Here is a 25,253-nt window from a genome sequence, read left to right as displayed (position 1 = left end):
ACCAGCCTGGGAATCTTTAGTGCCCTTCTAGTAAAGCGTCTCAGCTTCATCCTCAAGTTGGCTTGTGAAAAAAAAACGACAGACCGCCCTATCTATGAGGACTGAGGACACAGTCTTGAGTAATGCCATTCATATTCATCTGGTAAAAGTCTTAAGTCTAAATCCTAGTGGATTCCACTAGAAGGAATTCTAGGGAATCTACCTGCCTGTACACATGGTCTGTTTTTATTACAGCGCTGTGATTCTAGTAGAAATGTGATGATTAACAGTAGTTTAGCATGCACCTCCTAGCAGCACACCTTGACACATGCAGACCATCCATAGTCTCTGCTTTATTTCAGTTACTGAACCAATGGGTTGCACGCGGTGTAATTCCAATTTATCTTAGGTTGTCAAAGTGTAATCTAGCAAGAATGTACTTCTATCACAACATGGTAGCTAAACAACACCACCTCGCAATGTTTCTCTCTCTAATGCATTTGTTTGATCATTCTTATCCCAGATTCTACAGAAACCCAAACAGCCCATCTCATCACAGACCTTGAACATGGCAGTCGTTCTGTGTGGTTAATGATGTGGAATTTGGGAGGGCTGGAGCAGGGATGGAAAGTGAGGGGAGCAGAGGGACACTGAGTGAATGATCTACTACAGTATGATGCATAATGGTACCTGAAATCAGGGCAGTGAAACACAAATGCTCTGTGTGTGAGAGGGATGCAGAGGCATTAAGCTAGGTATTAATAAGTAACTCTATCCGTAAAGGTATCAACAGCTCAGTGAACTGTTTCAAGAACTACGATAGGCAAACATCTAGTGTATTTGTTGGTGCCAGTGCAGTACACTGCGTCACAAGACTGGAACACGAGACTTACTGTTGCCAGGTTGACGTATTGTGCTGTAGTGACTAGACCTACATTAGGTCATACTACTATTACCAGGGATGCTCATAGTAATAGTGTGTACAGTAAATGTACTGTAAGGCTTCTTCTCTACTGAGCCTGAGGGAAGGGAACGCAGAGCTGCTGGTTGCTGCAGTAGCAGCCACTCGTTCTACGGTCTGTGTTACCATGGACACGGCTCACTGTGGAAAGATCTCTAGTGGCTGTCTCTCTCTCTCTGGGATTTATGTTAACTGTTATGGGGGCGTGGCTGTTGTGTTCAATACTCTCACCCACCGGTGTGAAATTATTCATACAGTACGTAACATTGATGTCACACACATCCAAAGTTCAGTCTCTACACTGATAAGTGAGCACTCAAACAGTAAGACAGGTGAATGTGAACAAATCAAACACTTGACAAAGCAACCTTTGGCTGTGTTTGTGCATGAATATGCTCTCTCTTTCTGTATAAGTATGTGTGTTTCAATTAGCTGTGCGGTTAGTGAGCATAGGGGGTGGGTGGGTGTGAGAAGGGGACAGAGATACAGACACACTGATAGGGACAAAGTGAAAGAGAGAGCGAGGGGCATGAGGGAGGAGACTAACTATGACTGAACTATGAGTTGGCTGTGAGCATGAGAGAGCAACAGTGACCGAGAGAGGGAGAGGATGTTTGATAAGCGGCTTGGGAAATGACTGGTTAAGTTTTTGCGTTGAATGCAGAGACATTGTGGACCCGGACATGAGCAGTGACAGCAGCTCCAAGAAGCGCTATGTATCAACCCTCAGGATGTACATCGGCCCCACCAACACTTCCCCTGGGCAGGGAAAAAACATCCTGGCAGGCAGTATCACTTCTGCTACTGCCACTCAGACTGGGATAGACACAGCCTCTAGTACAGGTAGGAGAGAGAGTGTGTGTGTGTGTGTGTAATGTCTGTCAGCGTGTAGTGGTATAGTATGTGGCAGTGATGGAGGGGTCTATGAGTGTTGGCACTATTGGCATTGTTTTCTAGTTGTTCGGGTCAACATTGTAATAGACAAGTCAGAACAGACATTAATCCCAGAGGCTGCATAGCTGAGTGAACCCGAACCACACACCATGACAAAGCACTTCGCTTTCATTTGCAGACAGTATATTTGCTTGTTTTACATGACAATGATAGTTATTGGTTTGGTTTCTGCTTACCAGTGTGATATTGTAGATAACATGTTGTATTGTGTTTGGACTCTGTACTTCTTTGACCACTGGCTTTTGTTTTTGCGTCGTTTATAGTTACCGTGCAAAACGACCGCTGCCACCCACCTAACAAAATATTTCAACATGTATGTATCGAGATTTATTGTGTGTACTTCCTCGTACGTGCACCATCAAAGCGCATAGCATGTAAAGCATTTCATGTATTTCCAGATTGCCCTAATTAGCATTGGCTTCGTGCCCATTTACCAGAGAAGTGAAGGGTGCAGGAATCTACACGTTCAGTTGTTGTTTGTCAGTGCACTTAAAAGGCCATGTGGTTCTTGACTAAAACATTAGTCCCCCAGCCCTCAGCCTCCTTTGTACATGTTTTGTAACTGTGTTTCTCTCAGAATGCAGTATCCTAAACACCTGTAGTGTAGGATGACATTACTGTGACAGTTCCATCCGCACTGGAAAGTTAAAGAGGCGTGTAAAAGCAGAGTGAATTATATCGTGACGTTCGGTTGAGTTCTAGAAGGCAGATGGATTTTGGAGGATCTGGAAGAGCTCACCAAATGGTCCAGACTGGAGTTCAAGCCTGAAAAAAGGGAAGTGTCCAGGAACGGTACCGATTCAAGATTGGAGAGGAGACCATCCCCACAGTCAGGATGGGTATGGTCCAGGGGAAGTGCTAAAGTTCTCTGGTCTAGAGTTACCAAGGTGGTCCACCTCGAGCCTGGGGAAGTGGTACAGGGCTGAGCTCAATGACAGAGAGTGTGAAGGAGATGCTCTTGCAAGCTGACACGTGGATGACATCTCTGAAGAAGAGGGCCTGCCAGGAAAGTTTAAGGCATGTGGCTACCAACACAGGGTACTTCCCAGACTCCTCTGGCCACTGCTTGCCTATGAGGTACCTCTTTCAACAGTGGAGGCACGAGAGGAAAATTAACAACTTCCTCAGGAGATGGCTGGCGGTCCCAAGAAGCTACTCCTTCATCTGCCTGTACAGCACAGACAGCAAGCTGCAGCTGCCAATAAATTTTTTTTGTAGAAGAGCACAAGGCAACAAAAGCACGTCAGGCTATGATGCTATGGGACAGCAAGGATGAGAGGGTTTGCCAGGCAGAGATCGAGGTCAGGAAAAAACAGGGCAGCTGGACATGCTGGAAGAGCGTGCAAGAGAGGGCACTCACCTGGCAAGACATCTGGAACATGGAAGTTTATGCTTTTCTCTGTGTATGATGTGTTGCCCACACCAACAAACCTCCACACATGGGGGTTGGCAGAGAGCCCCAGCTGCACACTATGTGGATGACCAGCCAACCTGGAGCACGTGTCCTCTTGACAAACAGCTCTGACCAATGGAAAGTTCAGGTGTCAGCATGACCAAATACTGACTCGGGACTGGCTACGGGAATGGCCGCGGGACTGGAGCAAGCAGGAAGAAAGCCCAAACAACTCACCTAGGCCCCCTTTTTCATCCACTTCCTCAGGCAGGGAGAGAGCACAGCTAAGGAAACAAGGACCAAAGGGATCCTTTTCACAGTAGGTGACTGGGAGATGTGGGCCAACTTCAAGAAGCAACTCCAATTCCCAGAGAAGATAGCCAGCACAAGCCTCAGACCAGATATCGTTCTCTGGTCTGGAGGACCAAGCAGGTGGTCCTCATCGAGCTCACAGTGCCCTGGGAGGAGAGGATAGACGAGGCACATGAGTGGAAGCTCGAGAAATACCAGTCCATCATCCTTGAGTCAGCAGAATGGATGGAGAGCCTGGAATCTATCAGTTGAGGTCGGCTGCAGGAGCTTTGCAGGCCAATCACTCTAGAGAACCCAGGGGGTGCTCAGCATTGAAGGAGTGGCAAGGGAGAAGCTAGTGGCTGACGTCAGCAAGCAGACAGTGTCATCCCGTTGCATCTGGCTAAAGATTAATGCCAGGGATCAATGTTAAGATGCAAATAAAGATAAGTTTATTGTTGCATAACAAACAGATTTACAATTTAGATACTGTGAGATGTTTTAGTGCCAAGATGTTGACTGTGTGCTACTGCGGTCTTGATACTAATTTGGTGATCTGGTGGAGAAGCAGAGGAAGAGTCTCAGTGTTTCTGCTGCAGATGTTTTGGTTCAGGCTTATTTTCCCAATATACATGTGTGGGTTTGGGCTATTTGTGTCTGCGTTGTAGACAATATCGTAGGTGTCACGGTATGCTGGAGTCTTTCCTGTAACAGGGAGAGCTGATAAATACTCTGCTAGATGAGAGATGTGGTTAACACAATAGAGCAGAGGAAGACCAGAAACACAAAAGCAGCGATAAGGAAATGTTGTCAGTAATGCAAGATGACAGGCCAGGCTGAACACCCCGCTGTTAGTGCCGGCAGGCTGACCAAAAGTGTCTTAGCAGTTGTTTTCCTTAAGGCCTTGTAAGTAAGCATTTCACTGTAAGGTCTACATTGTTAGTTAAGGGCTTGTAAAGTAAGCATTTCACTGTAAGGTCTACATTGTTAGTTAAGGGCTTGAAAGTAAGCATTTCACTGTAAGGTCTACATTGTTAGTTAAGGGCTTGTAAAGTAAGCATTTCACTGTAAGGTCTACATTGTTAGTTAAGGGCTTGTAAGTAAGCATTTCACTGTAAGGTCTACACTGTTGGTTAAGGGCTTGTAAAGTAAGCATTTCACTGTAAGGTCTACACTGTTGGTTAAGGGCTTGTAAGTAAGCATTTCACTGTAAGGTCTACATTGTTAGTTAAGGGCTTGTAAGTAAGCATTTCATTGTAAGGTCTACACTGTTAGTTAAGGGCTTGTAAGTAAGTATTTCACTGTAAGGTCTACACTGTTGGTTAAGGGCTTGTAAGTAAGCATTTCACTGTAAGGTCTACACTGTTGGTTAAGGGCTTGTAAAGTAAGCATTTCACTGTAAGGTCTACATTGTTAGTTAAGGGCTTGTAAAGTAAGCATTTCACTGTAAGTTCTACACTGTTGGTTAAGGGCTTGTAAAGTAAGCATTTCACTGTAAGGTCTACATTGTTAGTTAAGGGCTTGTAAGTAAGCATTTCACTGTAAGGTCTACACAGTTAGTTAAGGGCTTGTAAGTAAGCATTTCACTGTAAGGTCTATACAGTTGGTTAAGGGCTTGTAAGTAAGCATTTCACGGTAAGGTCTACACTTGTTGTATTCGGCGCATGTGACAAATAAAGTTTGATTTGAGTGTTGATTGACTAACTTCAGAGCACATGCACAAAGACGTTATATGTACGTGTGGTTGTTTCACATGCCAAAGCAACACAGCTATAGGAGCCTGCGTATAAGGCTGTCATAGAACAGATGGCCTGCTGTATGAATTTCAAATGTCTTATGATACTCTCTGTCCCCTGACCCCCGTCCCACTCACCCCCTGTTACCCTGTCACTCACCCCACCTGCACCATCTCATCCAGGGAGCAGCTGCCCCACACCTACCCCTCTCAGAGGTCTGGATCCACCCCTGTTCACAGAGCCATTGGAGGACTGCTCGGCGGATGAAGGAAGTGACATCACACTCCGAGGGGTTATCACAGGAAGTCAGCCAATCAGTGTGTCCTGGCTGCACAATGGTGAGCTGAGGACAGGCCTTATTCTCCATGTCCTGCACAGTTTGGCTCTATGCCATTTAGAATTCAACATTATGAATTTGAATAGAAAATGTCTTCATTAAAATCAATTTCCACTATGACATTTTATATCCATTGCCAAATTGACTTGAATGCCCAAACAACAAGGTAAATAAAAAACACATTTGCCCATGTTGCAAATTAGTACTACCTTGTGATGTTGTTTAGTTCTTTATATATCACCACGTTAGAAGGATAAGAAACTGCTTTCAAGTGACACTGCTCACGCTCCTCCGTTAAAGCCTTAATTCAATTTTCATTTCAGGGTAGTGGGTGTTCACCCTCCCACACACTCCGTTTTTCTCCCTTTATGCTGGTCTCTCTCTTTCACAATCACACTCTCTGAGACGAACAGACACACACACACACTGAAGCTGAGGACCAGTGTCAGTGGCCTGAGCTCTGAGAGAGTTTCATGTTGCTGTATATGGGTGTTCCCGTGGGCAGGTGAGGCACTGTTTTTTGGGAAGCCCCTCTTCGATGGCAGTGAGACGAGGCTGGTGGTGAAGGAATGCCTACCTGAGGACGCGGGCGCCTACACCTGTGTGGCAGAGAACCGAGCGGGCAAGACCTCCAGCAGCGCAGCTGTGTGTGTGAGAGGTAAGACGACACACACAAAATGCTAAAGTGAGCTCAGATCACTGGTGTACCCCACACAGGTCAGCGAAACTTTAGTATGTCACTTGCTCAGATGATACAGCCTGTGGCTTTATTTTGCATGAACACCAACAACACAAAGGGTTAACTGCACTCAAGTAAAAGTTTAGATTCTGATTGTTGTGGGTTTTTTTCTTCTTTTGTCCCTTCTGTTACGGGATACGAAACTGAAATTGTCCCCTGATGGAAACAATGCAGACTTCGAGACTATCTGCGGAGTCCTGAATGCAATTCCACACACTTCGCCTCCCCTCAACAACAGCATTATGGAGAACAGAGGCTCAAAGTTACTACTGTCATCCAACAATGACAGTGTGTTCAGACAACCCAGCTCCCCAATAAGCTCTAACACCCCGAGCCCAGGAGGACCCCGAAAAGGTAAAACATTAACTCAATTAGAGACGATCTCTTATTCCCTGAGTGTACAAAACATTAGGAACACCTTCCTAAAATTGAGTTGCACCCCCTTTTGCTCTCAGAACTGCCTCAGTTTGTTGGGGCATGGACTCTACAAGGTTTTGAAAGATTTCCACTGAAATGCTAGCCCGTGTTGATTCAAATGCTTCCAACAGTTGTGTCAAGTTAACTGGATGTCCTTTGGGTGGTCGACCATTCTTGATACACACGGGAAACTGTTGAGCGTGAAAAACCCAGCAGTGTTGCAGTTCTTGACACATTCAAACTGGTGCACCTACTACCATACCATGTTCAAAGGCACTCAAATATTTTCTCTTGCCCAGTCACCCTCTGAATGGCACACACACAATCCATGTCTCAAGGCTTAAAAATCCTTCTTTAACCTGTCTCCTCCCCTTCCTCTACACTGATTGAATGGATTTAACACGTGGCATCAATAAGGGATCATAGCTTTCACCTGGATTCACCTGGTCAGTCTGTGTCATGAAAAGAGCAGGTGTTTTTAATGTTTTGGACACTCAGTGTATATCTATTTCATATTTTATACAACTCTTTAAAGCAGGCAAGGTTATTTCTGCAAAAATGCTACATTTACTTTTGGCTCTAATCCAAAGACATGAATATGCTTTCTGTCCAGCACACTATGGGTTATTTTCTCGTCATTCAGAAGAACCACATCAGCCATATTTGGCATTAATCACTTCAACCAATCAAGGCTTAGTTCAACAACGGGAGTGTCTGCATGGACGTCTCATCCTGTTGACTGCCTTTGTACCGTGTCCCTTGTTCTGTATGTCAATGCTGCTTTGTTCTGCTCTCTGTCCAGCACCATGTATTGGAAGACACAGTCCACAGTAGTATAGCTAAACCTAGAGATAGTGTGTGTGTCCAAATACCCATACTAGCGTACTACAAAGTAAAACTGCATAGTCATTTTGGCGTTTCAACTAGTAGGCAGGTAGCCTAGTAGTTAGCGTGTTGGACTAGTAACCGAAAGGTTGCAAGATCAAATCCCTGAGCGGACAAGGAACAACTCTGTCATTCTGCCCCTGAACAAGGCAGTTAACCCACTGTTCCTAGGCTGTCATTAAAAATAAGAATTTGTTCTTAACTGACTTGCTGGGTAAAATAAATAAAAACATGAACTTGTCTTTTCCAACTCATGTGTTTGACAACAACTGATAATCAGATAACTTGATCTGCTGTACCAAAATGAACGAATGACAAGAGTCAACGCAATCACGCATTAGATGACGAAATTTCACATACTATAAAACATGTTTTTTTTGCATACTATTTAGTACGCTGGTATTCAGACGATTTTGTCAACAGAAACTGTAATTGTTAATAATTTGCTACGTGAGGCTTATATGATCGAATAGAAGTTTTGAAATTGTTAGGTTGTTACAAATGCTCTGATAAGTGGACACGTGTCATTTTCGGCAATTTACCCCAAAAATACTTTATATTGGAGTGGGTCCTGTTATCATAGAGATAAAGGACTCAGCATGGATATAACCCGTTTTAGCATGGATGTTGCCATTGAGGGCTTCCACCATTTTAAACTAGTCAACCAGGTGCAGATTCCAATGAGTTGGGAGCAATCAGCCAATGATGAAGGAAATTGACTACTTTAAAATGGAGAAGCCCATGCTGTCACAGACACTATAATGGCACATATAAAAATATGAGCCCTCTATTTATCTCTATGGCCTGGTGTTCACACGCCCTCTCATTGGCTAGAATGGTCTGACCTGATCTTGCTTGCCTTCCATATTTGAGGACATGTATTTCCATTGTTAGAGCTTTCACTTGAATATCTTGTCAATATAATAGACCATCTTTGTTTATGGTCCAGAGAGAGCTTAGCCACGCCCTCCCACACCCCTATCACTAACTACCTGCACCTGTGATCTCATCTCACATCACCTCCGTTCCACCAGTCTCCACAGAAGTCACGCCAAAGAAGAGAGCCAGCTCGGGGACAGGTAAGATACACACTAGTCTTTCTCTCTCCCTTCCTCTGTGAACAAGCCAAGAGCTGCACCCGTCTCTCTTTCAATGCATTTATTCTGTATATCATGTCCAGTTGTTGTCCTTGCTTTCATCTATTGTGTTAATATCAACCCACCGCTTTTGAATCCTATTGTCGCCCAGCCTCAGATACTAGAGCTACACATTTAGTTTGACCCTTTGTACTTCTCTGTAGTGCCAGTGTGTATTGTGGTGAGGGACTTTGCTCTGGGTAAGGCTAGAGTGTTATTGTGTATGAACTGGGTAAGGGTGTTACCAGGTAGAACCATAAAAGGATGTAGAGTTCACACGGGCCACCAGTTGCCCATCCCTGACTTAATTGCATACTTTTGTGTAGGTAACTTGTAACTTTGTCATTAGATTTAGGCTTACATCGTTCTGTGGATTGCCCAGAATCTGATTTGTCATAATTTATTGTATGCTGGCTTTTCAGACTTATCAGTTGCCTCTAATCTGTGTGTAAGAAAGAGGAAAGTTGTTTACAATTAGGCCAGTAAATGAATAATTTCATTCAATTTGAAATGGAGTGATTTTTAAAATAGGGCTGTTTGTTAAACTAGACGGGCATCAGTTGACTGCATTCCATGGGAGGTTTTGTGACGTCAGTCCTTCTCGTCTCAAAAACAAAGTGCTTTATACACTCACACCAATTAGAACAGAAGTGCTGCTTTATCACAGTGGTTTTAGTCAAATGTACCATACTGCCATACCGATTTGACTAGTGACCAGAAAGGGCCCGTGTCCACAAAGCCCTTTGGGTATTTGAATTCTCTTCTGTAATATAATGTCAGGGTTATAAGGAAGTCATCTGTCCCTGGTAATACATTAGAAATGGTTAGATATATCTTCAGCATACTTGATAACAGTGTTGGCATTTAATTTACATTGAAAATGAATGTTTGGTCTGTATCCTTTACCATGTTATGTACTGGTGTGTGTGTGTGGACGTTTTGTAGTTTAACTTGTTGGATCCTCATGGTTTCATAAGGACTGCTCCTGCTTGTGTGGTATGTCATCTGTGTTTGGTCATGACAACCTCCCTGCAGACCCGCACACATAAAACCCATACACACAAACACAACATCCGTACAAACAAACAAACAAACAGAACCACTCGTACACACACCATAACACTTACATGTACAAGAACACACACAGTTCTCACACGCAGTTAATAATGTTTTGTAAACAACTAATTATTGTGGCCTCTTGAGGCCTCTAGTGGACTCTAGTCAAAACTGGGTTTACCCTGTCTTGCATAGCCTCGTTGCAGTTTAAGGATCCCCCATCCCACATTGAGGCACGGCTAGGAGAGACAGCCCGCCTGACGTGTGTGTTCTGTGGAAGTCCCCCTGTGGTGTCCTGCTGGATACGAAATAAAGAACCGGTACCAATAATATTTTCTGAAGACTAAACAAGTATCACTAGCCTTCTTTTCAAAGCCTTCTGAGCGTGTGAGTGTACAGTTTGTCTTTTTGCCTTACTTTCTCTCTCTGTCTCTGTCTCTGTGTGTGTGTGTGTAGGTTGTAGATGGGTCTGAGTTGTGGGTAGAGAGCAGTGATCAGAGCAGTACGTTGGTGATAGCAGAGCCAGGACCTGAGCACTCAGGACGCTACACCATTGTAGTACGAGACCGCAAGAGCTCGGCGCAGCACACCCTCGCTCTTTCTGTCATAGGTAGATAACACTTGCAAAATATTTCTGTGTTTTTGTGCCGAACCTGTTTGTAACCTGTGCCGTGTCTTTCTGGTCCCAGAGCGGCCCCAGTCCCCAGCCTCCAGCCCTGTGGTGTCTCTCCTCTCTGTCTCTCCTCTCTGTTTGGTCCTGTCCTGGTCTGGGCCCTGCTACGACGGAGGCAGTGCTGTCCTGGGCTACGTGGTGGAGGTGAGGAGGAAAGGCCCCGCTGAGTCTGGGGGCTGGAGTGAGCTCACAGCCCATTGCAAGAGTACTTCTTACAAGGTGCGCGCCGGGCTTGAGCCTCAGGGGGAGTACTGCTTCCGGGTGAGGGCCTACAACGTGGTGGGGGTGAGCGAGCCCAGTGAGGAGTCTCAGCTCATCAAGATGGAGCAGATAGGTGAGTCATGTCGGTGTCTAGTTGATTGGTTCCAGCAGGAGTCGTATACTGTGAACTTCATCATGTGTGGCTGTATATTGTGTGGCTCAGTTGGGAGAGCATGGCGCTTGCAACGCCAGGGTTGTGGGATCGATTCCCGCGGGGGACCAGTACAAAAAAATGTATCCACTCACTACTGTAAGTCGTTCTGGATAAGAGTGATTGCTAAATTCCTCAAATGTAAAATGTTAATCGAGTTTGTTTGTCACATGGACTTCATGCCAGCTGCAGAGAGGAACACATTTCAACAAGACTTCAACTCAATCTGTTTCCTATAGATTTGTATCAATAGCGTGCATCTTATCGGATGACTGACAACTCACGTCTGTCTCTGTGTGTGTGATCTGTAGCTGAGCCACAAGAGGGGAAGTCTCCTCGGACATATGAGGACGTCACCATCGACTCCACCCACAAGGTCACTGATCACTACAATGTACTGGAGAAACTGGGAGTGTGAGTATCTCCCATGAAGCATTACACAAAACACACACATGCCTGTGTATAATGCAGTGTAGATAACAAAATGAGTTCAACTCACTGCCACCAGATCAGCAGGTTTAGCGATAACCTCTCTTATCCTCTGGTAGGTTGACATGATCTCGTTTCATGCCAGCTCTTGTTCACAAATGTTTTTCAAGTGGGGAAAAAAAAAGTTCACTCCCCTCTGAAATGTCAGACATGGCTGATCTAGCCTTGACAAAAACACTTGTTGGTTCAGTGTTTAGTCAACAGAGAGGGGAATATTGCGTCACAGAGGAGAGAGAGAAGTGTTCAAACAGCAACCCTGATCATCTCCGTTTAGTCAGAATAAGGGATGTGGTGTAATTTTCTGACCCACTCACTCTACCATATCTTTTACACGTGTATCTACTGACACCTAGCTCTCCCTCCTCTGAACTCATACAGTATGAAGGCAGAGAGTTGTCTAAGTGATTTAGTCGTTAGGACCATAGAATATAATATTTTAATTCTAGTACTGAAGTTAGAACACTGAGTTTTTCCTGACCATGAAGTCCCTAGTGAAACCCCCAGAGTTTTTCTTGGTCAGGTTTCATGGTCAGGGATAACTTGGAGACAGCAATCCTTCCTTTACATTCCTGGTCAGATCGCTAGCTCAGATCTCCAGATGGAGAAAGTTGTTCTGGAGCCTTGATTATACAAACGGTTTGGCACCGATTACCATTGCATTATTGTCCATGGGGTTCGCAGCTCTGTGTGTCTATGTACTGTATGTCTATAGCAGGGGTGGGCAAAGTACAGATCCATCCCACGAGGTTATCCGATCCGGCCTGCGGGAGGTTTGAGAATTTATACATTTTTGGAGGAAATTCTGATTATTATAGGTTAAAAACCAAAACACTCCAGGCGACTCTTGAACATCTATAACTAGATATATCGGTCCTTTTATCGTTTCTACAAACTTTATAACTGCCCTTTTTCTGGCCTGCCAATGTATTTTGACAAACAAATTGGTCCCCCAAAAATCCAGATGTTTGCCCACCCCCCCTACACGCATTAATGTAATCATAGACTGATTCTGATTTGTATGGACAAAAGTGTCTCATCAATCCATTGCATGGATGGCAATATTAATGCAAAGCAACTCACTTTGTTTATGTGTAAAGCAGTTAAACTACTCTGTTGGCCATACTTATTCTTCCGTTGCCACCTGTAAGGCCAAAACAGTAAAAGCTACCAACACCAAAACAACTTTAAAATGCGCAGGCTGACCCTCAGCAGTGTGCTTGGGAAAAAACTTGATACCACGTATACTTTTCAGTTCCATAGGCTTGAACCATTAACTACCAACACCAAAACAACTAACATTTGCAGTGGTACTGTTGGTAAAAAAACAAACAGTTTTGATACTACATATACGTTTCACACTACCACACTATTTCCATGAATCCCAATGGATTTCAGGGGTAATAGACAAGAATGGGAAAAATGACTACTAGTCCTCCACCGTTTTAAGCTAGAAACGCCATTGAAAGTTTAAAACGTGCAGACCGGTCTGGAATAGGTTGCTTGTATACTGACCACAACCACGCAACTACTGACCACCGCTACAAACCCCACCCTGACGTTGACATGTGCAGACTGACTCAATATAGATCCCTTCAACACAACTTGTTGCTATCATTCCTACTTCACAAACTATAAAGCTGGTTGTATCCCCGTTCATTTCAATGGCGGAATGCAGGCTTCGACATTAACTAAAATCAGTGCCACAACTTTTAGATAACATGTTGAGCTTAAAAACACTATATGGCTTCTGATGATATACTGTAGTGCTCCCTCTACCCTACTATACCAGCCCACAATATCCCATTATAGTAACTCCACACCTACAGCCAATCTAAAATGGGTCACTATCACTAACCTGTAGCCTATGAAAAACATATTACTACCATTATTACTACAGCCGCCACTTCCACTTCTTTCATTCCTGTGAAAAACAAGCAAACCACATTTTCTAGTTAATGACGTCGATCCCCTGTGACACTCCGCAGGGGGAAGTTTGGCCAGGTGTTCAAACTGACTCACAAGGAGACGGGTCGTGTGTGTGCCGGAAAGTTCTACAAGGGCCGGCGGGCCAAGGAGAGGGAGGCGGCCCGTAAAGAGATAGAGCTGATGAACTACCTGCACCACCCCAAACTGGTCCAGTGTCTGGGGGCCTATGATCTCAAGCCAGAAATGGTCATGGTCATGGAGTTGTAAGTATAGAATCTAGACAACAACCATTGACCACAATACATGGCAGTGGAAGCCATGGAGCCCTGTAGAAGTAAATGCATGATGTCCTCTGTCACTGATGTGAATTGAGTTGGATTGAATCAAGTTGAAAATACAACCTCGTTGATCCTGTGATTGTATGTGTGCAGCATTGCTGGAGGTGAGCTGTTTGAGCGTATAGTGGACGACAGCTTTGTGCACACAGAGCCGGCAAGTGTGCACTACATGCAGCAGATCGTGGAGGGGATGGGCTACATGCACCAGCAGAACATCATCCACCTGGACCTGAAGCCTGAAAACATAGTGTGTGTTGACCACGCTGGCACACGCATCAAGATCATTGACTTTGGCCTGGCCAGCAAGCTGGGTGAGTGTGGGGCTGGCTGAGGGACAGAGCCAAGGGTGTTTGGAAGCATTGTTGGTTTGCATTGCAACACCTGGAAAATGTCTGCCTCTGTGTTCACTGTGATATATGGGCTGTGTCTTAAATGGTACCCTATTACCTATATAGGGAATAACTTTTGATCAGGGCCCATAGGGCTGTGTTTAAAAAGGCCCTGGTCCAAATTAGTGCACTATGTAGGGAATAGGGTGTCATTTGGGATTCATGCTCATTACCCTGAGGTGTTGTCTCTCCTCCAGACCCCTCCACTCCCCTGAAGGTGATGCACGGGACACCAGAGTTTGTGGCTCCAGAGGTGATTGGCTATGAGCCTGTTAGCTTAGCTACAGACATGTGGAGCATTGGAGTCATCTGCTACATATTGTGAGTACTAAGGCAATTTTCTGTTTCATTCATTCTCAATTAGACATTCTTCTCTGCCTACAGCAGGGCTTGACAAAATTGAGATTTTCTGCCACCTATTGGCCACACATTGCTATTGCTCATATATCAAGTTCAAATGTGTGTCTGCATACGTGTGTCTGCATGCGTGCGTGTGTGTTCAGACTGAGTGGCGAGTCTCCCTTCCAGGGTAACAGTGAAGCAGAGACCCTGGCCTTGGTGACTGGTGCTCAGTGGGAGTTTGACGAGGAGAGCTTTGAAGAGATCACTGACCAGGCCAAAGACTTCATCAGCTCCCTGCTCAACAAGGAACCAAGGTCTGGGACAACACCATATACCTGTACCAATATATATAGTCTCTGAGTGACTGTCTATGGATGAGCCTAGCTCTGTCTCCCCTCTAACCCTCCCCATCTGTCCTCTAACCCTCTCTCTGTTCCCAGGCGCAGGATATCCTGTGACGAGGCTCTGGTCCACTCCTGGATAGCTGAGCCCATCTCGGCAGACCCCAGCACCACCAAGTGTCTCTCCAAGGAGAAGATGAAGAGGTACCTCGCCAAGCAGAAGTGGAAGGTAGGTATTGGGTTGTATTTTACATTTCAGTTCTTTCATTCTTCCATCATCCCCCAGTTGGTGTGTGAAACTGACTGAAGCCTCTCTGTGTATCTCCTGTAGAAAACAGGGAAAGCCCTGCTGGCGCTGAAGAGGATGGCTCTCCTGTCTAAAGCCGATGGGCCTGGCTCTCCCACCACCCCTGCAGAAGGTGAGACCTCCCTCCATACTTCCAAAACCTGCCATACCCAATACAAACCATAGCAGTTTCTCATAACCCTACCATTCCTCATGTGATAAACAGGGGTGCCACTTTTCATTCTGAAATTGCATTTTGCCCCCCCCCCCCCCGCAACGGTGTGCTTTAGGACCATGCAGACCCACTTCTAAAACCAAAGTTGGGCCCCTAGTGACATATGACCCTGTTAGCCCGGTCAACCAGATGAGCGCTACGCATACCATTGGTTGACCTGTCCTCAGTCTGGCTAACCAGGCTATGACTCTGACCCTGTGTCTGACCCCTGACAGACAGCCCCCTGAGTCCTGAGGCAGAGCAGGCCTTGCAGTCTCTAGAGGTCAAACTCCAGGGGGTGCCCCAGTTCTCCCTGACCCCAACGGACCAGACTGTCTCCCAGGGCTCCACCGCCCGCCTCGCCTGTCACCTCACAGGTACCTACCTATACACTGCATTACACTACAAACGGCTTGCATCTCAATCGCTTTATTGGACATGTTTGTTTGACCGAATTACACGTTCAGCTGGGGCTTGTAAGGATTTTAAAGGCTTTGTTTGAAAGTTGGACATGGATTAAGAGCCATCATGCCTTACTAAGTCCCTTGCTCAAGGACACACCTCTGCATCCTGCGGTGTAATACACATTAAGCTTTTTAGTTCAAGTGTGTAACTCCATTCCATTCCTGAGCTCTTGTCATTGGATGTTTCCTCTCTCGCATGCCTCCTTTCAGGGTATCCTGACCCAGAGGTGGTGTGGTTGAGGGGGGAGGAACCTCTGGAGGAGTCATCCCGGGTGCAGATAGAGTATGAAGAGGATGGGCTCTGCACCCTGGTCCTGTCCCAGGTTGGACCAGAGGACTCGGATGTTTACACCTGTCGGGCCACCAACGATCAGGGGAAGGCACTGTGTTCAGCCAAACTCATAGTAAAGAAATAGGTTTGTTCCGAATTGTGAATATGTATTGAAACACAAACGAGCAAATGTGCAGACATTCAGACAACCCATGTTTAAAATGTCTTTCAATTGTTCCAGAAAATGGTGTGTAGCTTGAACCACTAACTCTGTACATTACGGCTCTGGTGAAACAACTCTTTGATTTCTGATTGAAAACCTCTAAGTCCTGCTAGTTATTTTGGACATGCGTAGGGTTTGAAAATAGTGATCCTGTGAATTAAGACTTCTATTAAGACACTGACTCTATTGACAGTAAATGAATCTTTTTGCATCAAGTATGATTGTTAAACCTTTGCCAGATGTAAGTTTAATGTGATGTATTGTAACTGCTATGAATTTGGAATCATGTATTTTTCCCAGTGAACCATTACTGTACAAACATTTTTGTAGTTGCCTCTAAGACCAATGGCTTTTAATTTTTTTACAGTTATGTCCACCAGATGACAGCATATTCATTTGAAAAATAGTTTGTTTTTTGGTGGAACAGCAGCCTTGTGGAAAGTGTGACAATAAAAGACAGGAAGCATAATTCCACAGCATTGTAACCCCACAGTGTTACAGATGACTATTTTGTGTCTACTAACTTAAGGGCTGGATTCAGATTCTTTTGAAACTTTAAAGGCGATTTCCAATTGAGGCGGTTTGCTGTAAATGCAGTTGCCACTGACATTGCCTTTTAAATGTCAATCGGGCTACAACGTGGAACTTCTGCGATGCGGATTGAATACAACCCTTATATAAAGTAATTTCAACAATTTAGCTGTTGAAATGTGTTCCATGTTTACACGGGGAAGAGCAGGAATCCGCTGAAGGTGTTGTAGTACATGGTGTTGTCATAGACCAGCCTGTTATCCTGTAACTCAACATGGACATGATCTCCCACCTCCAGAGGAATGACCACTGAGTTGCTGCCACTGTCATAGGCATTGGTTCCTACAGTGTCCCAGACAGACACCAGCCTCTGGCCATTCTTTGTCAAGCAGACCACAGAATTAGGAGGGGTGTTCAGGTTGTTCATCGTGAAACAGAAGTAGTAAATTCCTTTGGCAGTGAAGATACCTGTAGGGACATAGCGTTTACGAAACACAACACATGACGCAACACACACACAGAGAATATCTAGTACCCGTGGCAGGGTTGTAGGTTTGAGAAGACCTTGTACTGCAGGGGCATGGGAGCGGTGAGAGGTCCAGTGTCCCCTGTGCCTGTCTCCCGGAGAGACCTTGTACTGCATGGGAGTGGTGAGAGGTCCAGTGTCCCCTGTGCCTGTCTCCCGGAGAGACCTTGTACTGCATGGGAGTGGTGAGAGGTCCAGTGTCCCCTGTGCCTGTCTCCCAGAGAGAGATATGGATGAGATTATCTATTTTGAACTGTCAGTTGTAATAATGTCGTCAAAGATCAGAGGCTGTTAGAAAGTTAAATATAGGATAATCCATGTAATAGAGGCAATGGGTGGATAGGAGGTTGGTGACATGTGAAAAGTGCTATATTACCTCCAGTTAGTCTCTTCAGCTCCACTTCATTCGCACTGGTTTGTAACCGGGTCTCCATGAGTCTCTTATCCCCCATAGTTCCCAGTTTCTCCCCCATGGCTCCTAGTTTCTCTCCAATAGAGATCAGTTCTTTCATCAGAGAACCAGTGTCAGATGGGCAGCATGCTTTCTGGTCCTTGATCTCCAGCAAAAAGACTGCAATACCCTTCATTCTCAAAGCCTTCTGAAACCTTTCCTGCAGCATCAGTCTGTATTGTTTCTCAGCCCAGTCTTCCTCTGTATATTGTGCACTTGTCAAATATTGCACAAAATGCTGGAAACTTTGGTTAACAGAGGGAAAATAGACTTGCGCAAAAAGACGAACCTGCTTTGAAAAAAAGAGTAATGAAAATTTAAGTCTGTCCTTGTGCTTCTGGACCTTAGTGCTGCTTTTGATACCGTCGATCATATTCTTTTGGAGAGATTGGAAACCGAAATTGGTCTACACGGACAAGTTCTGGCCTGGTTTAGATCTTATCTGTCGGAAAGATATGTTTGTGTCTTGATGGTTTGTCCTCCGAAATTTACAGTTGATTTGTCAGTTCCTCAAGGTTCTGTTTTAGGACCACTATTGTTTTCACTATATATTTTACCTCTTGGGGATGTCATTTGAAAACATGTTAACTTTCACTGCTATGCGGATGACACACAGCTGTACATTTTGATGAAACATGGTGATAGGTAAGAGGCTCCTGTCTTCCACTGGTTACCTGTTAATGGCACCTGTTTGAACTTATCAGTATAAAAGACCTGTCCACAACCCCATAGAAAATCTTGAGGGAGTTGAAAGTCAGTGTTGCCCAGCAACAGCCCCAAAACATCACTGCTCTAGAGGATATCTGCATGGAGGAATGGGCCAAAATACCAGCAAGTGTGAAGACTTACAGAAAACATTTGACCTCTGTCATTGCCAACAAAGGGTATATCAATGTATTGAGAAACTTTTGACCAAATACTTATTTTCCACCATAATTTGCAAATAAATTAACATTCTATAGAATGGTGTGCCTACCCATGTGAGAGACGCAGACTCTGTCTCAACCTTTAAGTCTTTATTGAAGACTCATCTCTTCAGTAGGTCCTGATTGTGTAGTCTGGCCCAGGAGTGTGAAGGTGAACGGAAAGGCACTGGAGCAACGAACTGCCTTTGCTGTCTCTGCCTGGCCGGTTCCCCTCTCTCCACTGGGATTATCTGCCTCTAACCCTACAGGGGCTGAGGGAGGGGGGAACCACATCAGCGACTTAACCCACGCACTCCTCCTAGGGACAGCATGGAAGAGCACCAGTAAGCCAACATATGCTACAGGGTTTACATTTTAATTGTCATTCATATCTTGGCAAATAGCCTAAAAGTGTCAGGTCAGTTTACAATCAGTCTTCAGGCCATTTGTGTTCCTTCCTGGCTCTTACACAACTAATTCTCAAGTCATGTGCCTTCCTGGAACGGTCCTGATGGAACAGAACATTGGTAGACAGTAGGAAAACAGGTTACTACAGGACAACTTTCTCTTAATGGAGCCGAGTTCTCTTGGCTGTTGAAACAATACTTTCTACTCATCTGTAATCCTACCAACTTTAACCCAGCTCCATCTTGACAATTACAGAAAACAATGAACAGAAGACACGCAGTTAACATACAAAACAAATGCATGAGGCACAAAGAGTATCAAAATACGAGTTTTTAATTTCAGTCACACACCAAAAAAAGTTGTATTAGTGTCGGAAGAAAAAGCAGACTGCTCAGATGTTTTTGAACACCGCAAAGGAGTCACTTCATCTTCTGTAACGCATATAAGAAGGTCCCTTTCAAACATTAACATTTAACAAACATCCACTTCCATCCCAAAATAAATATAGTATGTACAGTCAAGTAAATTAAGGTTTCTGTAATGCAAATAAATAGGTGCTTTTGTGTACATAACAAAATCCAAAAGAGAAGACCCAGTCTCTTGCATAAGGCATTCCATGTTGAAATTGAGTAGTGAGAAGTTTCAGGTGGTGGTGGTAGGAGGAGGGAGTGGGACTTAGTCCATGTGTCGGTGAGTGAGGGGCCAGGTAGGTGTCTTCTCATGCTGCTCGCCTCCTTGTTGGCACCTCCTGGAGGGGACCGCGGTGGCCCCCATATAGTTTGGCTGCCCGCGACTCGAAGGCATTCACCATCTGCTTCACCACCTCGTCAAAGAACAGGGTGGCCAGCTGGGAGTGCACCAGGGACCTGAACTCAAAGGATATCTGGAGAGAGAAGGGGAGAAAGTAGGTACACTCAAAACGCCATAACCATGCTGCTGACACAAGTCTACCTATCCATCTGAGTAGTATGGTTCCCTTTGAGGACAGTGCTCATATCCAAACGAGGGACCGCCATCTGTATTCCTGATTTAATGGCTGGCTGGCTGACAGACACACAATGAACTCAGTCCATACTATTCATTATTCCTGCCAAAAGGCCTTTCTTAAATGAGGCCGTCCAAATAGACAGTCTGTCCTCCCATCTCCCTCACCCCATTTCCACTACAGGTAACCTGTCCCAATATCTGGGTCACGAAGTAGAGAGGGAGAGATATCGCTATGACCTCTCTGGCCAGCTATATGAAGAGGCTAGGAACAACTGTACTGGATATAAATAAAAACCTAATTGCCTTTACTTAACTACTTCCTCCAAGAAAAAAATATCTTTATAAGGTTGAGAGAAATGCAAGGCCTGGTGTAAAACTAGCCCCCTGGCAGGCATTTTGATCTCAAGCCCTAAAGCTCATTGGTAATCACTCATGTTCGCGTGAGTAGACCGACGTAACATTCATAAATGTTAACACTAAGACGATGTGTACTTCAGTGTGCTATAACCTTGCTGACTTTTAGTCTCAGGCTGACTGGGCTATTATCTAACCTTGCTGACTTTTAGTCTCAGGATGACACCAAATGAAAGTGAACTGTTCTGGTGGACAAAATGGTGGTACTCACATGGAAGTCGATGTTGCAGGAGTCTGGTTGGTCCTCGGCCGCAGGGGAAAACCTCCATATCGTCTCCAGGTGGCTGAAGAGGGATCCGTCTGTACACACGGCCTGTGTGACAACACTCATCATTACACACGGCCTGTGTGACAACACTCATCATTACACACGGCCTGTGTGACAACACTCATCATTACACACGGCCTGTGTGACAACACTCATCATTACACACGGCCTGTGTGACAACACTCATCATTACACACGGCCTGTGTGACAACACTCATCATTACACACGGCCTGTGTGACAACACTCATCATTACACACGGCCTGTGTGACAACACTCATCATTACACACGGCCTGTGTGACAACATGCACACTCATCATTACACACGGCTCTTGTCCAGGACATGGCTGACAAAGCCTCTCTAAATCCTTGCTCTATGGACATAGGAACACAATGTTAGCAGCTAGGTGATAAAAAAAACCAACTTAGTATTTATCCCCTAGGAGGATCTAATCAATGTATTACAGACGTTTTAACTCATTAATCCGGTCCCATAGTACATTTGAATCCCCTCAGGTTAGAGTACTGAAACACCCCTTGACTGTTTCGACATTTTGTTGTGTTACAGCCTGACTTGAAAATGAGTTACATTGGGATTGTGTCACTGGCCAACACACAATACTCCATAATGTCAAAGTAGAAGTACGTTTTTAGAAATTTGTACAAATGTATAAAAACGCAAAGCTTTAATGTCTTGAGTTAATAAGTATTCAACCCCTTTGTTAAAGCAAGCCTAAATAAGTTCAGGAGTAAAAATGTTGCTAAACAAGTCAAATAAGTTGCATGGACTCACTCTGTGTGCCATAATGTTTAAGGGAACCTATTGGTATTGATAAGCAGACATTGACTGTCCCTTTGAGCATGGTTTTGTTATCAATTACATTTTGGATGGAGTATCAATACACCCAGTCACTACAAAGATACAGGCGTCCTTCCTAACTCAGTTGCCAGAGAGGAAGAAAACTGCTCAGAGATTTCACCATGAGTCTAATGGTGACATTAAAACAGAGTTTAATGGCTGTGATAGGAGAAAACAGACAATGGATCAACAACAGTGTCATTACTCCACAATATTAACATCATTGACAGAGTAAAAATAAGGAAGCCTGTACAAAATAAAATATTCCAAAACTTGCATCCTGTTTGCAATAATGCACTAAAGTATAACTGCAAAAAGTGGCAAAGAAATCAATTTTATGTCCTGAATACAAAGTGTGTTGGATTTGCCTCAAAACATAACACGTCACTGTACCACTCTACATATTTTCAAGCATGGTGGTGGCTGCATTATGTTATGACTATGCTTGTCATTGGCAAGGACGAGTGAGTTTTAGGATAAAAATTAAACAGAATAGAGCTAAGCACAGACAAAATCCTACAGGAAAACCTGGTTCAGTCTGCTTCCCAACAGACACGGGGAAGAAAAAAAATATTTAAAAAATAACAGTTTGACTTAAAAATAGTCTTGAAAATCTATGGCAAAACTTGGAAATGGCTGTCTAGCAATGATCAACAACCAACTTGACAGAGCTTGATTTTTTTTTTTTCATGTGCAAATATTGTACAATCCAGATGTGCAAAGCTCTTAGATTTACCCAGAAAGACTCACAGCTGTAATCACTGCCAAAAACAATTCTAACACATGTTGACTTACAATAAATAAATAAATAAATAAATAAATAAATAAATATATATATATTTCTGTATTTAATTTAATAAATTAGCTAAAATATCACGCTTTCACTTTGTTATTATGGGGTATTCTGTGTAGATGGGTAAGAATTATTATTTTTATCCGTTTTGAATTCAGGGTGTAACAAAATGTGGAATAGGTCAAGGGGTATGAATACTTTCTGAAGGCGCTTTAAAAAGGGCACAATTTCCATATTCATACAGGATATCTACCCTCTCCGTGCTATAAACCGTGTTGTACAATGTTATCGGGGCTTACCCTGACTTGGTGGTTTGGGACAACCGTGACCTCCGAGGTATAACGCTCCACAATGGGAGGGAACCCAATCTCCAGCTGGGCCCGGACATCCCCGTTCTTTCCCTTCACGACCCGGGACTTCTTACACCAAGGGACAAAGTGCTGGTACTGGTCCACACTGGCCACCACACTGTACATCTGCTCTGGAGTGTACCTGGATGGGGAAGGAGAGGGGGATCCACCAAGAAGATGCTCAAAGGACTACCCATGTACACTTACAAAATACTAAGTCAGGAGTAAACATTGGACTGTGAAATAGGAAAGATACAATATGCTCCGGTCTATTTCAAGCCAACCACATGTTAACTGAAGTGTATTGAAGTTGAGAATAGGAAAGTGGGGCTTTAGAGTCACCTCTGGTCAACAGGGGCTGACAAGACAGAGGGGCAGAGAGGAGTTGTGGGTGTGTGATGAAGTCTCACCCTAGTGTGCGGCTCTCAGAGTACTCCATCCTGCGGGCAGTGATGGAGGAAGCCAGGTTAATGAAGCTGCGGCAGGGTGTGGTCCAGAGGAGGGGGGAGGATAGCGGAAGGGCGGCACGCCATGCTGACAGGGCCCCACAGCTGCCCAGGTGTCTGGGAGGAGGAGAAGAGGGAGAAAATGTGTTAATCTTTGGTAAAGCACACTGGTCTTAAAAAAGTCACCACAGAAGGTGATTAAACCAGTTTGATAGTCAATCTTTACAAACTCCAGAATAAAATAAAACAGATTTAAAGTATCATAACAAAGACAATCTAAATGATTGTCCCAGTTTGGTGAATATAGCCTGGTTGTGTGCTTAAATCAGACTTAAAAACAACGAGATCAGATCAAACCCTTTCAAAAAGCTCTATAGCTTCCACTATGTAGTAGGCCTATCTAAAATAGTTACTGACCTCAGACGAATTTGATGGATAAAGTAAAACTACTGAGTAAAATGAACAGAGCATGTTGACTGCACCTTGTGTAGGAGCCTAGAAGACCTGCCAGAGGGACCTCCTTCCTCTCTCAGTCCTGTGACTCAACATTCCAATACAACATCTCACATTGGCCCACTCAAAAAAACATTGCCATACAGAATCTCTCATTGCTTCAAAAATGAAACCCCCAGCTTCTAGCCAAATTGATAGCCTTCCCTACATAATCACCTAGGCCAGTCCTTCCTGAACGTTTTCACTCATGCCCCCATAGCCACGGGAAGATGGTTGCGGTGGCGTAAGCTGCAGATGGCTGTATCGCACCCCTAATACAGGAGTAGTAAAAGGCCTAAATATATTTTAAGGGGGCCCTTCTTCCCACAGCTATGCATGCCCCCCTTTCATCATGAGGGAACATTTCCTGCCCCCCACAATTCTAGCCTTCAAATGTGTATTCTAAATATAATACAGAGGAATGATTGATTCTGCTGGTCAGAGTCCGGGAGACAGGTAGGCTGCCTCTTACTTGGGAGAGAAAGACATTTTAGCCCACTCTCTGACATTCAGAGAAACAGACATGTTGTAATTATGTAGCCTAATGTACGCCAATACAGGATAAACCGTTATCAAGCGCGAGATGTGCATCTTGTCACTTCGCAATATAAACTTTCTCCATTTGGATTTTTTTTTCTCCATAATTCTTAACATGTTCAATTGTACTGCACTATTATTTGTTCCAAATTAGCTCAGGATTTTACCAATCTTAATTGTAACCGGACATCCAGCTAACTTCTCTACATTTTTGGGGGTTTTGTTTCTTATTTTGTTAGTTTATCATCTACCTCTCTGCTGCCCACCTGCAAACCCTAGCGGGAGCGTCTCAGATGCAGAACATTATTTTATTTCTATTTTATTGCCGTTGTATTCAACCATTGTGAAAAAAATAAATAAACTACAGTTGATGAATGATCAAAATAGCCTACACGTCGCCGGTTGTTGCAAACTTGCTGGAGGATCGCTCACCGGCATTTTTGCACTTACCTGATATTTGCTCTGTTGGGATTTCCTCGTACAACTTTTGAAGAGTGTACTTCAGACATCTCAACCAGTGCCCGGAAAAGAAGAGGGGTGGTTTTGATGGCCATGCTCGAGGTTTGTGGGAATGCAAATTCTCAAAAATTTGAAGAGAAGCGTTCGTTTACTCCCTGCGTCACCCGGCTTTGTCCAAGGTCTGCTATAAAATTATGTGTCAATCAGGTTGCATAAAATGGACCAATAATGTGTGACGTGGAGGGGAGGGGGGGGGTATATGTCAGACAACCAATCGGAACGAAAGATAGGAGTGTTATAGGCTATTGAGTATTCATGATTGATCAATCAATCATCAAGCGGTAAATTCCCATACATACCATTCATTATTTTGGGTAGTTTCAGTTTTTTCTGTTCGGCATATAGAACTGTATCTCTCTCTCTCTCTCTCGTACACACGCACGCTCATTCCAGTTGTCGACTGCAGGTATGAAAACTATTTGCGCGATGAGTTTTCGATATCGCTTATTTGCACTTCACGTCAATGATTTCATGTCACCGTGTGGGACTGTGGGTCAATTAACCTTGTCGGAGTG

At 44.3% G+C, this 25,253-nt stretch overlaps 2 protein-coding genes across 3 annotated transcripts; one reads left to right on the top strand and one right to left on the bottom strand.

Moving 5' to 3' along the window:
- The first annotated feature begins 1,477 nt into the window (after positions 1 to 1,477).
- Positions 1,478 to 16,737, top strand: LOC135554047 (myosin light chain kinase, smooth muscle-like). Its single transcript, XM_064986061.1, has 17 exons — positions 1,478 to 1,783; positions 5,497 to 5,652; positions 6,157 to 6,309; positions 6,565 to 6,744; positions 8,727 to 8,771; positions 10,080 to 10,204; positions 10,341 to 10,494; positions 10,574 to 10,891; positions 11,281 to 11,383; positions 13,444 to 13,647; positions 13,816 to 14,033; positions 14,309 to 14,432; positions 14,615 to 14,767; positions 14,894 to 15,023; positions 15,126 to 15,213; positions 15,531 to 15,671; positions 15,969 to 16,737. The coding sequence occupies exons 1-17, from the start codon at positions 1,624 to 1,626 to the stop codon at positions 16,172 to 16,174; spliced, it is 2,658 nt and encodes an 885-aa protein (XP_064842133.1). The 5' UTR covers positions 1,478 to 1,623; the 3' UTR covers positions 16,175 to 16,737.
- A 2,648-nt stretch (positions 16,738 to 19,385) lies between these two features.
- LOC135554046 (coenzyme Q-binding protein COQ10 homolog, mitochondrial-like) lies at positions 19,386 to 24,878 on the bottom strand. 2 transcript variants are annotated; one of them, XM_064986059.1, is made up of 5 exons: positions 24,670 to 24,877; positions 23,155 to 23,307; positions 22,694 to 22,886; positions 20,686 to 20,787; positions 19,386 to 19,956 (listed from the first exon to the last, which is right to left on the bottom strand). In XM_064986059.1, the coding sequence occupies exons 1-5, from the start codon at positions 24,771 to 24,773 to the stop codon at positions 19,792 to 19,794; spliced, it is 717 nt and encodes a 238-aa protein (XP_064842131.1). In that variant the 5' UTR covers positions 24,774 to 24,877; the 3' UTR covers positions 19,386 to 19,791. The 2 variants fall into 2 exon arrangements, with proteins under 2 accessions (XP_064842131.1, XP_064842132.1); XM_064986060.1 differs by having other exon boundaries at positions 19,816 to 19,956; positions 20,686 to 20,818; positions 24,670 to 24,878.
- Positions 24,879 to 25,253: the final 375 nt, after the last annotated feature.

The sequence above is a fragment of the Oncorhynchus masou genome, chromosome 14 (genome assembly GCF_036934945.1).
Source record: "Oncorhynchus masou masou isolate Uvic2021 chromosome 14, UVic_Omas_1.1, whole genome shotgun sequence".
NCBI classification, from domain to species: domain Eukaryota; kingdom Metazoa; phylum Chordata; class Actinopteri; order Salmoniformes; family Salmonidae; genus Oncorhynchus; species Oncorhynchus masou.
The sequence above is the reverse complement of the archived record's forward strand: the minus strand, read 5'-3'. Positions and strand labels throughout refer to the sequence as shown.

What these genes read in the sequence shown, in the direction of transcription:
- LOC135554047 (XM_064986061.1), top strand. Translation starts at nt 1,624, where the DNA reads ATGAGCAGTGACAGCAGCTCCAAGAAGCGCTATGTATCAACCCTCAGG. An exon ending in AGACACAGCCTCTAGTACAG is followed by an intron (nt 1,784 to 5,496) that starts GTAGGAGAGAGA and finishes CATCTCATCCAG; the next exon opens with GGAGCAGCTGCCCCACACCT. An exon ending in ATGGTCATGGTCATGGAGTT is followed by an intron (nt 13,648 to 13,815) that starts GTAAGTATAGAA and finishes GTATGTGTGCAG; the next exon opens with CATTGCTGGAGGTGAGCTGT.
- LOC135554046 (XM_064986059.1), bottom strand. Translation starts at nt 24,773, where the DNA reads ATGGCCATCAAAACCACCCCTCTTCTTTTCCGGGCACTGGTTGAGATG. An exon ending in CCCAACAGAGCAAATATCAG is followed by an intron (nt 23,308 to 24,669) that starts GTAAGTGCAAAA and finishes TCCTCCTCCCAG; the next exon opens with ACACCTGGGCAGCTGTGGGG. An exon ending in TCCCAAACCACCAAGTCAGG is followed by an intron (nt 20,788 to 22,693) that starts GTAAGCCCCGAT and finishes GTTGTCACACAG; the next exon opens with GCCGTGTGTACAGACGGATC.